We start from the raw sequence: 14,443 nt of genomic DNA, 5'->3' as shown, positions 1-14,443 counted from the left end.
CTAAGTTCAAGTAATGGTGGAATGTCTCTGGCACCTGGGGTGGGGCCTGGAGTGGGAGATATAGAACAATGCATATCCTCAACGCAAACTAAATAGAACATTACAGAAAAAAAAGTCATGCATTACATATATTTCTTAGCTAAAGATGCTGGTTATGTATCAGATAGCATTTGAGTTAGTATATTAAATAATGAAGAAGGCTGAATGTATTTACTTTACAGAAATCATTATTCTATGTGTTAAAAAGTTTATTAAGCATATATCTAGAACATGGTTGTGTTCATCATCGTTAATTAAGTAAATAGTCAAGACCTTGACTAGTCAAGTTTAGTCAAAGCTAGATCTTGTAGGGCTTAAATCTTAGTGAAACATTCAAAATATTTCTAAGTATCATATGTAAATATTTGGAAAAAAATTTTAATTTCAAAATTTATGAATATGTGCTTTAAATATTTGTATAAAGTATATTTAAAATAATATTACACATAAGTATACATTGACTTTAAAATGCTTAGATAATAAAAATAGGTTCAGTCACTTTTTCCTATGCAAGTTGATATTGTTTCAAAATATTGTTTTATGCTTTCTTTCAAATAAGTTCAGAAAATGATTTATGTTTGTAGAAGATATGAATGTAGGTTAGCAGTATTTTTGAATCAACTCTACAGAAAAGTTGGGTGTTCCCTGGTTCTGCTATCTAGTCTGAACTGAGGCACATCATTAATTACCTTTTAATTGTGTTGTATCATCTATAAAACATGGATTCTTATATTTGCTGTCTTGTCATATTTTTAAAAATAGAAGATTATGATCAAATGGGTATTTGACAGTAACACAGTGGATCACTGAAAGCTAGGAGGTAATTTATTCATACTACGATTTTGGCACAAGAAGGTTTATTAGGTCTCACTTTCTCTCAGTCAAAGAGACATAGCCTTTTCCCTATAGGGGGCAGTATGAAAAAAATGGCATCATACTTCTGAAATACTTTAACTTCAAAAAACAGCATAACTGCATAGTGCAGAGAAATGCTTATACATTAGATATTTTTTTGCATAACTGACCATACCACTAATTCTCACATCTCTTAATGATCCATTTTCATTTAGAAGAAGATATGCAATACAGGGGAAAACATATTACATGAGGAGTGATGACTGTCAGAATTCAAAACAGAGAACTAATGTTTATTAGCCGTGAGGCTGTGAGAAATTCAAATGTCACTGACTCTCAGTTTTTGTAATTGTAAAGGAACCTATTTACTCACTCTCATCAGATTATCAAACAACTCAAAATAATGTATGTAGAAGTGTTCTGTAAATAGAAGCTATCAATACACAATTCATTTTAAAATACTTTGTAAACTGCAGCAGATAAATGAGTATGTTGTGTTCATATTAGTAGCTATGAAACTAACCAGCTCTATTGATAAGGTTTGAATACATCTTGTTTTCAAACCTCACCATAATTTATAACCAGGGAGAAATAAGTGGTACTTAGAGTGATGAAATATCATGGCCTGAATTATACTTATAAACAATCATGTACCTATTTTTTATAATTGTATTACCAAACACAATTTTATCATATGAGGCACACATATTCCCATCTTCTAATCTCTTTGTTCTGAACAAAGTAAAGAAAGCTTTCATCATCAGCTCAATAGTATAATGGTTTTGTTATCAGTTCAACATTCTTATCGGTATTGAGTAAAATTCATGTGAATGTGAAGGTCAGGAAATGATGCTTAATGCAATGAACTTGGGAAGAGTTCATCAAAAGATAAAGGAATTGCTATATAATGGTTGTTTAGAACAGGGGTCTCCTGTGGAAGACACAAATGTCATCTCTAATATCATAACTAGATGGCTTACATTCGATGGTAACATCTTTGCTATGGCTTATTGCTGTAGAATGGGGGATATTCAACACAATAATTTCTGAACCCTCCTCTACCTATAAATCAAAGGTAGCACATGACCAGAGTTCTAAATAGAGCTCTTTCACTAGCTAGCAGTGTCATTAGTTTCTTTGCAAGAGTATACTCATGAGAAAATAACCTCTTTCCTGACACAACTCAACTCTTTTAACATTATCTCCCCACCTTTTCGTAGTATTTGACCTCATAGTCCAATATGATCCCATTAGGGTGTTCAGGTTCTTGCCAGGATAAAGAAATGCTGTTTCTGGATGTCCGATCTTTCTTAATCGTCATGACAGGTGATGGAGCTGTAAAAAGAGGATGGGAGTGTATGATGGGAGAAGGAAAATTAATTGGATTGGGAAGGGCAGTAAAGAAGAGCAGAGAGGGAAGGGGACAAGCAAATGGAGCCTATCATTGTTCTAATCTTGGCAAGAAAGCACTATTTCCATTTCAAAGGCTCTTGAGTATTAATCTGGCCCCATATCAAGCCTCAGCAGCTGGATTATAGCCCTGGTACATACAGGCCTATGGAAAATGAGCTGAGATTTTCAGCTGCTGGTGGACTAGTGGCAAGTGAGCAGATGTTTTCAATCTGCTACTATAATGTAAGCAATGAAATATATTTGATATATTAAAAAAGAAAAAAAACATTAGGACTACCTATTTGTTATAATGTTGCAAAGTTATGAATGCCAGAGTCTTCAGCTCATTGATAACATTTTCATACGCAACTCTGTAAGAGGACTGGAATCCATTATGCACAAGGAGTCCCATGGTATCCATAGGTAATAATAATATTTAGTGTATTGTAAAATAGATAGGATTTAGGACATAGTAAAATAGATCTTGACTTCTGAAAAAAAAGTTCTCATGAATAAAAATATATATACCAGGATACAATATCTCTACTTTTACATTTCCATTTCTTAAAAAAGTATATTTAATAAGAAGTACTGAGGAAGTGGGTGCTCTTTGTGTCACAATTCTCTAGATATATTTTGAGGCTCTTATTGGGGGGTGACTCTGTTATGTTTTTCCTATGCATTATCAAAAATATAAATATGAATAAATAAAAAACATCTGTCTGGATCAGATATCACAGTGTCACCATATTTTCTAATGGAAGATTAAATATGTTTTAAGTGATATCATACTTCAAATGCTTCCATTAAAAAGAAAAATGCATACTATCCATCAATGCACTCTTGGTTTCAAATCTCAGTCTTGGTACACTGGCCAACCAAAATCCTCACTGTGAAGGTCAGCAGCATTCTTCCCTAATGGAATGCAGTAAAATAAATTACAAACATGAAACAAACAAAAATCAAGAGTTCTCAGGAACACTGTTGAATTGCTTTCATTACTAAAGGACATATATTTTATAGATTTTTCTCAAATCAAGGATTATTAGAATCCCATGTATTTGCATTTCCTATAAGAGCTAGCAATAGATGTTTCCTATATACGGATTTGCTGTTTCTATGATTATCAGCTATCATTATTATTATTAACATTATTATGATTATTTTGCCAGCTTTTGCATCCAAACTGTCATCCAAATTATTCCTGTCTATAAATGCCTTTTATTTTATTCTTCACTTAAAAATAGAGCTTTCATTAAACTTGCCTTGTGACACTTCTTTACAAAGTATAAAGTTAACAAAACATTTATTACAGCAAATTTTCCATCTTCTTATTTCTACTATATGTAATATCCTATGAATTTTTGTTATTAAAATCTCATTATTTTAATGGCCAGGGGATGATCACTTAATTTTTTTCCAAAGTAAAATGTAAGTGTTGCTTTTATGATGGAAAAGTAAAATCATTTTTTTATCACATTTCGTACCCATTTACAATTAATATACTTTCACGTGGCCTTCCCTGGTGGTTCAGTTGATAGAGAACCTGCCTGCAATACAGGAGATGTGGGTTGGATCCGTGGGTCAGGAAGATCCCCTGGAGAAGGGCATGGCAACCCACTCCAGTATTCTTGGTGGAGATTCCCATGGACAAAACTCTATGGCGATCTACAGTCCATAGAGCTGCAAAAAGTCATACACTACTGAAGCAACTGAGCAGGCATGCACGCACGCATGCCTTCATGTAACTGATATCATTTGCCTTTTGTCTATTCAATATTATTTTATTTTTCAAAGTTGCCTCACAATATCTCCAACCCTGACACTGAGGCAGTTTGCTGCTCTGAAATTGATTTTACGTTAAGGATGTTACTTTACACATATTTAGTTGAAATTTTATAAACTTATTCAAAATTTATAATCATGTCAATGAGTTAGAAATAAATAGCAGGTATGTTAAATTTTTAACAATTAATTTCTTTTTATTTACTCTAATGTTTAGAAAAAACAATTTAATATTTTATCGTTACTAGAATAATTTCAGTCCCAAAATCATTGCTAATAATTTTGCTTTTTTTTGTACCAAAAAATGGAGAAATTTCAACAAATTTCCTCCTGAAGTAAATCCATTAATAGAATGACTTCTAATGCATGCTTACAGAGTATTTCAAAGAAGCAGAATGTTGGAACACTATCCTATTAAACCCATGGAGACCCTCCCTATTTAATTTCATATCTCTTGAAACTGGTTTATTTTCCTTAACAGTTAAAATATATTTTCAAAGAAGTTTTGAAAATTACCAGGTTTAGCATCTCTCCTTAAAAAAGAAGAAAGAGAAAATAATTTGTTTCTAAGAACAATTGTGAAGATTATCAAATAAACTTTTTCGTGAATGCTTTCCAGGCTCTGTTGGGGATCTGCCTAAGTTTACTGCTTCTGCACCGTGCAAGGCTTTATAACTGTTGAAATTCTTCAAAGGTCTTTGAGCAAGCTGCAGGGCCCTGCTGGATTGTAATAAATAGCCTTTTGTAATTCCACACTTACTTAAGTAGAAGCAATTGCTCGAAGCTTGTGCCATCTCTAAGTTAAATGAACCCTTTCTGATTGCTGCTTTTAGGCCTCTGTTAAGTCATTTGTTCTGCTCTTTTAATACACGCCCCTTGTGTTGGCTGCGTTTCAGTAGTTTGAGTACAGTGCACCAGCTAAAATCCCATTATGTTTAGGTAATGCTCATCAATATTTTAATATTAATAAATAATTAACAAAATCTGTTTTTCTATTCCCTAATAAATAATTTTAAGACATAATAAAGTATACTGTAGGAAGAGACAAATTCCATGAGCACCCCACTGCATCCATGCTTTCTAAATGGTTTCCTAGAACAGTTTTAAATTCACGTCTTAAAGTATAATTTACCCATACTTGCTCATGTGTTGTAATACAATTTGTAATATTAATGAGAAACAGTAATATGGATTATACTTTTTTTGGTTAATTTTCAGGTATCGAAGAGTGATTTGTTCAAAGTAATTTTTCAAATTCATCAGTTCATTTCAGTCACTGTCGTGTTGGACTCTTTGCGACCCCATGAACGGCAGCACACCAGGCCTCCCTGTCCATCACCAACTCCCGGAGTTCACTCAAACTCACGTCCATTGAGTCGGTGATGCCATCCAACCATCTCATCCTCTGTCATCCCCTTCTCCTCCTGCCTTCAATCTTTTCCAGTATCAGGGTCTTTTCAAATGAGTCAGTTGTTCACATAAGGTGGCCAAAGGATTGGAGTTTCAGCTTCAACATCAGTCCTTCCAATGAACATCCAGGACTGTTCTCCTTTAGGATGGACTGGTTGGATTTCCTTGCAGTCCAAGGGACTCTCAAGAGTCTTCTCCAACACCACAGTTCAAAAGCATCAATTCTTCGGTGCTCAGCTTTCTTTATCCAGCTCTCACATCCATACGTGACTACATGAAAAACCATAGCCTTGACTAGATGGATCTTTGTTGACAAAGTAATGTCTCTGCTTTTTAATATTCTGTCTAGGTTGGTCATGACTTTCCTTCCAAGGAGCAAGCGTCTTTTAATTTCATGGCTGCAGTCACCATCTGCAGTGATTTTGGAGCCCCCAAAATAAAGTCTCTTACTGTTTCCATTGTTTCTTCATCTATTTGCCATGAAGTGATGGGACCGGATGCCATGATCTCAGGTTTCTGAATGTTGAGCGTTAAGCCACATTTTTCACTCTCTTCTTTCACTTTCATCAAGAGGCTCTTTAGTTCTTCTTCCCTTTCTGCCATAAGGGTGGCAATTCATAGAAATCCTTATTTTTCTATATAAAAGAACCATAGTATTCCCAGGTGGCTCAGTGGTAAAGAACCTGCCTGCCAGTTCAGGAGACAGGAGATGCAGGTTCAATCCCTGGGTTGGAAAGATCACCTGGGGTAGGAAACGGCAATCCATTCTAGAGGAGTCTGCGGGGCTACAGTGCATGGAGTTGCAGAGAGTTGAATAAGACCAAGCAACTGAACACACACACATTGCAATGTATATCATACATTTGACTTCTTCTCATTCCTCTGTTTTTCGTGTTTTTGTTTTTCTTTCTTAATTTGTGATTTGAAAGAATGGTGGGTAATAATTGGATGAAAAAAAGTCTTAAGATTAGAGAAATGCTTGGAAGGAGAGTGAAAAGTTACCCAGGAGGAGGAGGAAGCATAGGTTTTTCGCTAGCAAAGTGCTGCTGTATAAGCTAAAACAGGAATTACTGATGAACCCCCCAACAGCCCAAGGTTAAGAGATTTATTCTGCTGACTTGCTTATACACCTTAAATGATACATAATTACAAGGATTCTCTTACTAATAGGAAGAAGTTGATGACAAAGTAGGCTGCTATGAAACACGTCCAGGAATTTACACAGTGTAGTAAATGAATAATTTTGTAGGGGGAAAAAAATGAAGAAATTGGTAAGAAGAAAAATTAAGACAGTAGGAAGGCAAAAATTTCCGGTAAGTCAATGACTTTTAAAAATAATATCTTGGTTGTAACACACATTTTTGTTGTGTTTGAGGGGGAGAAAATTTTTGATCCTTCGTTTTTGCTAATCTGGGTATAACTGAATATATGTGCTCTTTGGAAAATAAAGAAAGGAGATATGATATACTTGGTTAAATTTATTTAATGAAATTTTTTTATTTTTCAAAATAAAAATTCATTTTTAACTAAAATAAAGCAAAATTTATTTTTAAATAAAATATTTCTTAAAAGAATACAAATAAAGAGAAAAATAGTGAAGGTTGGGAGGAAAGAAAAGACCAATAAATCAAACAGTTAATCATCTTCCATGAAGTTTTTCTGAAGTTACTCTGCACCACTGAAAAGTTTTGAATACTCTGAATACTGAAAAATTTCTCAACGTGTGGTGTCATAGTGAATTTGCTCATGGCTCTTTCAATTCATTCTTTTAAAATGTTATCAGATCATGATATAAGACTCAACAGATGTTTCACCCCATATTATCCAGTACTATGTGTTTTGTGAAAGCTAGTATCAAAATACTTCTGTACTAAGGAGACATACCTTTCTGAGAACCAAGGGCTGAATTATTCCCTGAGTATTTTCTTTTCTATTTGCAGGCCACTGTGATGGCCATCTCTTGAATCACATCAATGACTAGTCCAGAAGAGAGACAGAGATGAGCAACCCTTAATAGTTCATAATTGAACATTAATTATTTATTTATAGTGGACTGGTAAGATTTTCTTTCAATACCAGCCTAACCTGAGCCATTGACTGCACCTAATGAAATAATAGAAACAAACAAACAAACGAAACAAATCACAAGAGGGAAGCAAAGATATTAGGCTAAGAAAGGATCTCTTTGTAAAGAGATCTGGTTAGAGATGGGGCCTGTGTAATTGACAATTCACATTTTAATCACACAACACTTGCACAGGTCAAATATACTGACAGACATGGAAGGGCTTCATTATTTTAACTATGGTGTTTTTAAGCTACATTTACCACTATTCTGCAACTAAAATATGATCCATCCTTAGAATCAGGAAGTCAAAACTTCAAAATTCAATTCCTAAAGGATCTGGTTTGGTTCGTTTGTTTTTATTGGGACTTTCCTCTTTCTGGGTTTGGGAATTTCTAATGAACCTCTGAGGTATCTCTGTGGTTTAGAGATTGGACAAGTTAAAGTAATAACAAAAAAGGCTCAGTTTTTCTAAGCGAGCCAAAGCTTTTAAAAATTATCTCCATGGGAAAATATCATTTAGTAAATGGTTGAAAGATTTTTTCCTTTGAATCAGGCATGCCTTTAAACGCGTTACTCTCTTATTTTTTTGTACCATTCATTACAATGCCTACTTGAGAACATTTCCTTCTTAGTTTTTTCAGAAGTGAACATTTCTATTAAATCCAGAAACACTCTTGAGTTTGAATGAACATAATCATTCATAGCTTAATGTTTTCCATTTCACCACCCCTGTCATGATTTTCCCAAGTTGTTGTTCTCTGGAATTTCCTGTTTTGGTCCCAGGACTCACCATTTTTACAGTCTAACCAGTTTGAATTTCAGTTATACTTCATATATTCCCCCTTACCAATAACTTTGCATGCCAGTCAGCTTCAGCATCAGAAAGTCGACAAATTTTCTCTCTACTCAGTTCTTCTCTCTACTCAGTTATTTTCCAGCCCTGCTTCAGCTCAAACCCTTGCCATTTTTCATGTGCACTGGATTTTGTACTTTCATCTCAATATTTACAGAACTTCCTTCAATTTTCTATACATTTTTGATGATCTATCATTTATAAAGCAAATGAAACATTAAGCCCCCCTTCAAAATCTCATAATTTCAAAGCAGTTTTCCTAAACTTAACTAAAAAATAAGCTTCAATGGAAAGGTATAGAAATCTCAGTTTTGAAGAATTTGATGTCAGAAAACTTTTAAGATCACACATTTGGGAAATTCTGGAGTACCATAGGATATGTAATTTGAAATAATTACATTATTATTTAAGATTCTTCATTAGACTGCAACGATAAATATGTACCAGCTTTACCATTTATTGTTCTCCTTTCAAAGTAAAATTTTGAAGACAATTCCTTTGGCCATCTGCCTACAACTGTACTTGCCATACCTTCCCTGTCTGAAACACTCTTTCTCTTCCCTTTCCATTGGAAAAATCTCTTCTACTCATCATCTTTAGAAATCCATTACTAATTTAATTCCCCCATAAAGCTTTTTCTGGGTCCCTCAGACAATAGTTGATCAGCTCCGTCCTCTGTTCTGATATATTGTATAGTTGTTAATTCTGTTGTTATTTAGCCAATCACATTGTGTTGCAATTATATCATTTGGTTATCCCCATGTCTTCCCATCAGATTTTAGGCTCCTTAGAGTCTTTAGTGCCTAGCACAATATTAAATGTGTATAAATCTAGTTATTCAGTTTGGTTAGCTTTGCAGTAAGATATACAATATACTTTGTGATTAGTTCCTTTGAAAGATAATCATATTTAGCTCCTGACTTAAAATAACAAAATTCAAATAAAAATTAAAATTGTAGTATGTTAAACAGAGATGCCTTTTCCTATAAAATTATCCCATCTATTTTCTATAGTAGAGAGAAAAAAAATTTAAACTGACTCAATAGTGCTGGGAGAAAAACATTCTAAAACATATACATCGAAAGTAAATTTTGAGGATCTCTCCACTTAACATTTTGTTAATGGAGTATATTGAGGGGAAAATTCTAGTAAAAAGGTTAGGCTTCTCTGTTCCAAATGTCTAAAAGACTCTAAAATTTTAATTATTGAGTTTTGAATAACTCACAGTAGTTTTAGAGTGGAGAATGCAGTTAAAATACACAATCTCATTCCCATTTCAGCATGGAGCAATAAAAGAGAAAAAAACTGTATTAATAGAATAGTTTATTTCATAGGTGTTTATTGCATGAATTCATTGAAAGATGCTGGTTTTGATTTTTAAAATTGATCTTTACATTTATTTTTTAACATCATGTTCTCCTTTTAATACCATTCAATATCCTCATAGAATTGGATCAGTCTTCAATATATTGTTTTAAAAAATCGAGTTCTTCTTGTATTTCTCCTTTATTCTCACTACTATCACACTCACCACACTCTGACACTTCTAGTCGTCAAACGTGAGGGTTCCCCCACGCTAATCAGTTCTGAATTAGTTTCCTACAATCTGACTTGAGAAGGGAATGGCTACCCACGCCAGTATTCTTGCCTGGAGAAAACCATGGACAGAGGAACCTGGTGGACCCCAATCCATGGGATTGCAAAGAATTGAACTCAACTGAGCAACTAACACTTCCACTTGAAGATAATGTTATATTCCATGAGTTAAAAGCTGAGCCTCACAACACTGCTCCCCATCTCAGATGTCAATTATCATTAGAAGCTTTCCAGGTTACTCACAACTTCTGTATGACTTGCCTACAAATTAGGGGTTCCCATGACCCTCTGTGCTAGTTCAATTAATTTGTTAGAATGACTCACAGAACTCAGAGAAACATATTTACCAGTTTATTAAAGAATGTGGTAAAGAGTACAGAAGAACAGTCAGGTGAAGAGACTTAGGGCAAGGTCTGGGAAGGTCTTCAGCGCAGGAGCTTGTCTCTATGAGTTGGGGTGTGTTCACTGACATGGAAGACCTAAAAATCCCATGCTATTGGGGTTTTTATGGAAGCTCTATCACGTAGGCATCAAGGATCATTAACTCCAGTTTCAATCCTTCTCCCTTATCAAGGGAATTAGGTGGGCGGAAAATTTCAGGTGTCTAATAAAGGCTTGGTCTTTCTGGTGACCAGCCCTCCTCCAGAAGCCTTTCAGGAGTCCATCTAGGGTCTCCTCATTAGAACAACACACTCCAGTCACTCAAACAATTGCAAGGGCTTCAGAGGCCTGTGCTAGGAACCGGAGTAGAAGACAAAAGGACAAAAGATATTCCTAGTACTCTAATCACTTAGGAAATTATGAGTTTTAGGAGTTCTGTGCCAGAAACAGGAGACAGAGACTAATGAAAATATTTTCTATTATTTTACATATGTGATAAGACTTTGAAAACCTTTTGAGGGTAATCATAATTTTCATTATGAAACAGGTTAATATTGATACATTGCTATTATTATGGCTTTTATTATCCATAATTCTGAAATAAAAAAATCATGTAGGTAGGAAGTAACAAAAATAGAGCAAATAAAGATTTGTTTTAAAATTGGTTGTCTTTGAAAAATGCAGTATGCAAGCAAACTTGTTATAAAATACTGAGATTCTGAGAGACATTATATACATTTATAGCAACAGTACATTTTGGAAACAAAATAATGTCCTTTGGATTTGCTGAGATATTCTACAGTATTTGTCTCCCTTAAAGTTCTTTGGAGAGCTGTGAATACTGTCAACATGTCTTCAGTCTCAAAGTTCAGTGAGCCCTAATCAATAACATCACACACTGTTGTACAAAGCAATGAAAATGACAGGTGGTTTATTTATTTAAATATACGTGTGCTTGTGTGTGTGTGTGTGTGTGTGTGTGTGTGTGTGTGTTTAGCCTAAGGTTCTTTCTTTACACATATAATGTGATGCTCATGGAGGGTCTGATTGTCATTTTACATGAGATAACTAAAATTCAGTTACATTTAGAGCATTCTTTTTCTTCATCAATTACACAAGAAGTGTAAAATACTCTCAAAATCCTGTGACAGACAGACCTTTAGCTATGTATACATTATTTTTAAATATGCAATATCCTTTACAGCATTTCTGAAAATCCAAACCTCACACTTCTAAGGCCTGAGCCTAAATTTAGAAAAGTGCATTCCAGAGATAATACAAACAATCTACACTAAAAGGATAGAATCTTCCTTCCCAGAGAGCTGCAAGTTGTCTGAGAAATTCCTCACTTCATGAGATTTCTGAATATCTTAAAATTTCCAGAAGATACAACTTGGCTTTGGAAGCAGCAATATATCTTAATTCAGATTTTTTCAATTTTCTCCCTGGATAAATTTTCTAGCTATTCTATTTAGGAAATCTGCCTTAATAGGATTTTAATGTTCCAAGTTCCTATCCAATGTAGGATTTTAAGAGTGTTGTCTTAACGCAGTGGCATCTACAAAATAAAGACAATAGACTAGAAATGCCAACACCAAAGTTAATCATCAAATTTTAAATACTAATTATGGTCCCTTGGGCAAAATCAAATGATATCTTACACAACTTTTAGTATAGACAGAATTATTTTAGTATAGATGACTCCAAAGTTTGATTAGGAGCAGCTGTTGAATGTAGCTAATAGTCATGCGGTAGTGGGAAAATGGTGATGGTACAAGATAAAGCCCAGATGAATGAAGAGAACATTTCAGAGAACTAGGCTAACTACACTGTGAGGCTGTGTTTGTTTTAAAGAACTGCTGAAGTTATAGGTCTGATTCTGAGTCAGAGTCCTTCAGGGGTAGTTACTACATCTCAGCACAGGACACGCGTGCATGCTTAGCCACTCAGTCGTGTCCGACTCTTTGCGACCCCGTGGACTTTAGCTTGCCAGGCTCCTCTTTCTATGGGATTCTCCAGGCAAGAATACTGGAGTGAGCTGCCATTCCCTTCTCCGGGGAATCTTTTTGACCCAGGTGTTGAGCCTGGGTCTCCTCACTGCAGGCAGATTCTTCACTGTCTGAGCCACCAGGGGAACACCCAGCATAGGATGGGCGCAAGTAAATCTGGACTGTGGTGATATTATCTCTGGCGTTTCTGACAAAAGGCCTGCTGTCTTCTAATTGTGAGCAGGAGTAGACAGATACAACTTTAACACATTCTTAGGGCAAAAGAGGACTGCCATTTACCCAGCTTCCATTTTACAGAAAATGGCAAGAGAGCTAATCTGATGTCTATACTCTTGGATCTTGGGTTGCTTGTTTCATGTGTTCAAGCAGAATAGAAAGGAGGAAAAAATTTACAATATGCTATGTATTTAGAAACTAGAAAAACATATACTGATTTTAAATACATTCAACTTTTATTCACAAACTATAATTATAAAAGGATAGAGACATTGATAAAAATATTCTATATTTTCACAGGGGTAGGTGTGTTTGTTAGACGTCATTTCATTTTACTTACACTTAATGCAATTTACTATATATAAATGTTACCTCAGTTTAAAAAGAAGTAAAATATATGATTTGTATAATTAAATCTTAGTATGTCATATTGTTAAGTATATTTTTCTCCTTTTCCATATTCTTGGTGCTCCTGCATGAGCATGCTGACTGACTTTAGGCTGCCTCTCCTAGGGTTAGCCAATTCTAGAAACAGCAAAGACTGGCCCAAGAGTATGCCTCTCACACTGCAAACTAATCAATCTAGTGTCTTCTGTGTCTGGTTCTTAGACTCTAGCAGGCACTGTTTCTCTGCCCCAGTCATCCTAAGGCCAGGTACCAGACAACTAGAGGAGGTCTTTATACCTCAGAGACTACTACTAAAATTACTCAAACTAGCCAGTCTTTAGTATATTGCCTTATCATACCTAGCCTTGCCTTTCTTTAAATACCTCAAAAAAGGCTCTTGCTCCTGCATTTTCCTTGTTGCTTCTACTTCCTGACCAACTCTGGTGTGGTCCTCCACGGTGTGATATGTCCCCTTTTCCTGGGAGTTGTAAAGAGCAAACTAAATTTTCAATAGCAATTATTTTATTAGTCTGTTGGCCTCACCATACCTGAATAATAATAAAAAATTCAAGTCTATGCTCCAGCCACTAATGCCAAAGATCCTGAAGTTGAATGGCTCTATGAATACTTATAATACCTTCCAGAACTAACACCAAAAAAAAAAAAAAATGCCCTTTTCATCAAGGGGACTGAAATGAAAAGTAGGAAGTCAAGAGATACCTGGAGAAAGAGGCAACATTGATGTTGGAGTACAAAATGAAGCAAGGCAAAGGCAACAGAATTTTGCAAAGAGAATGTACTGGTCATAGCAAACATCCTCTTCCAATAACACAAGAGATGTCTCCACACATGGACATTACCAGATGGTCAACACTGAAATTGGATTGATTATATTCAGATTGATTATATTATATTCCCACTGAAGATAGAGAAACTCTATACAGTCAACAAAAACAGACCAAGAGCTGACTGTAGCTCAGATTCAGTTCAGTTCAGTTCAGTCCAGTCGCTCAGTCATGTCCGACTCTTTGTGACCCCATGAATCGCAGCACGCCAGGCCTCCCTGTCCATCACCATCTCCTGGAGTTCACTCAGACTCACGTCCATCGAGTCCATGATGCCATCCAGCCATCTCATCCTGGATCGTCCCCTTCTCCTCCTGCCCCCAATCCCTCCCAGCATCAGAGTCTTTTCCAATGAGTCAACTTTTCACATGAGGTGGCCAAAGTACTGGAGCTTCAGCTTTAGCATCATTCCTTCCAAAGAACACCCAGGGCTGGTCTCCTTCAGAATGGACTGGTTGGATCTCCTTGCAGTCCAAGGGACTCTCAAGAGTCTTTATTGCAAAATTCAGACTTAAATTGAAGAAAGGAGGGAAAACCACTAGATCATTCAGGTATGACCTAAATTAAATCCCTTACAATTATACAGTGGAAGTGGCAAATTGATTCA

At 35.4% G+C, this 14,443-nt stretch overlaps 1 protein-coding gene across 4 annotated transcripts in view; it reads right to left on the bottom strand.

Annotated features, from left to right (window-relative positions):
- Positions 1-14,443, bottom strand: part of EPHA3 (EPH receptor A3) — a 405,712-nt gene that overhangs the window by 78,296 nt on the left and 312,973 nt on the right. For all 4 annotated transcript variants that reach the window (XM_027979022.2, XM_060404088.1, XM_042230433.1 and 1 more), the window contains exon 6: positions 2,105-2,229. In XM_027979022.2, coding sequence (XP_027834823.2) covers positions 2,105-2,229 — 125 coding nt within the window. The remainder of the gene's footprint in view (positions 1-2,104; positions 2,230-14,443) is intronic.

Source organism: Ovis aries, chromosome 1 (genome assembly GCF_016772045.2).
Source record: "Ovis aries strain OAR_USU_Benz2616 breed Rambouillet chromosome 1, ARS-UI_Ramb_v3.0, whole genome shotgun sequence".
In the NCBI taxonomy this organism is placed as follows: Eukaryota; Metazoa; Chordata; class Mammalia; order Artiodactyla; family Bovidae; genus Ovis; species Ovis aries.
Note: the sequence above shows the minus strand (reverse complement) of the source record. Positions and strands in the feature narration are given on the sequence as shown.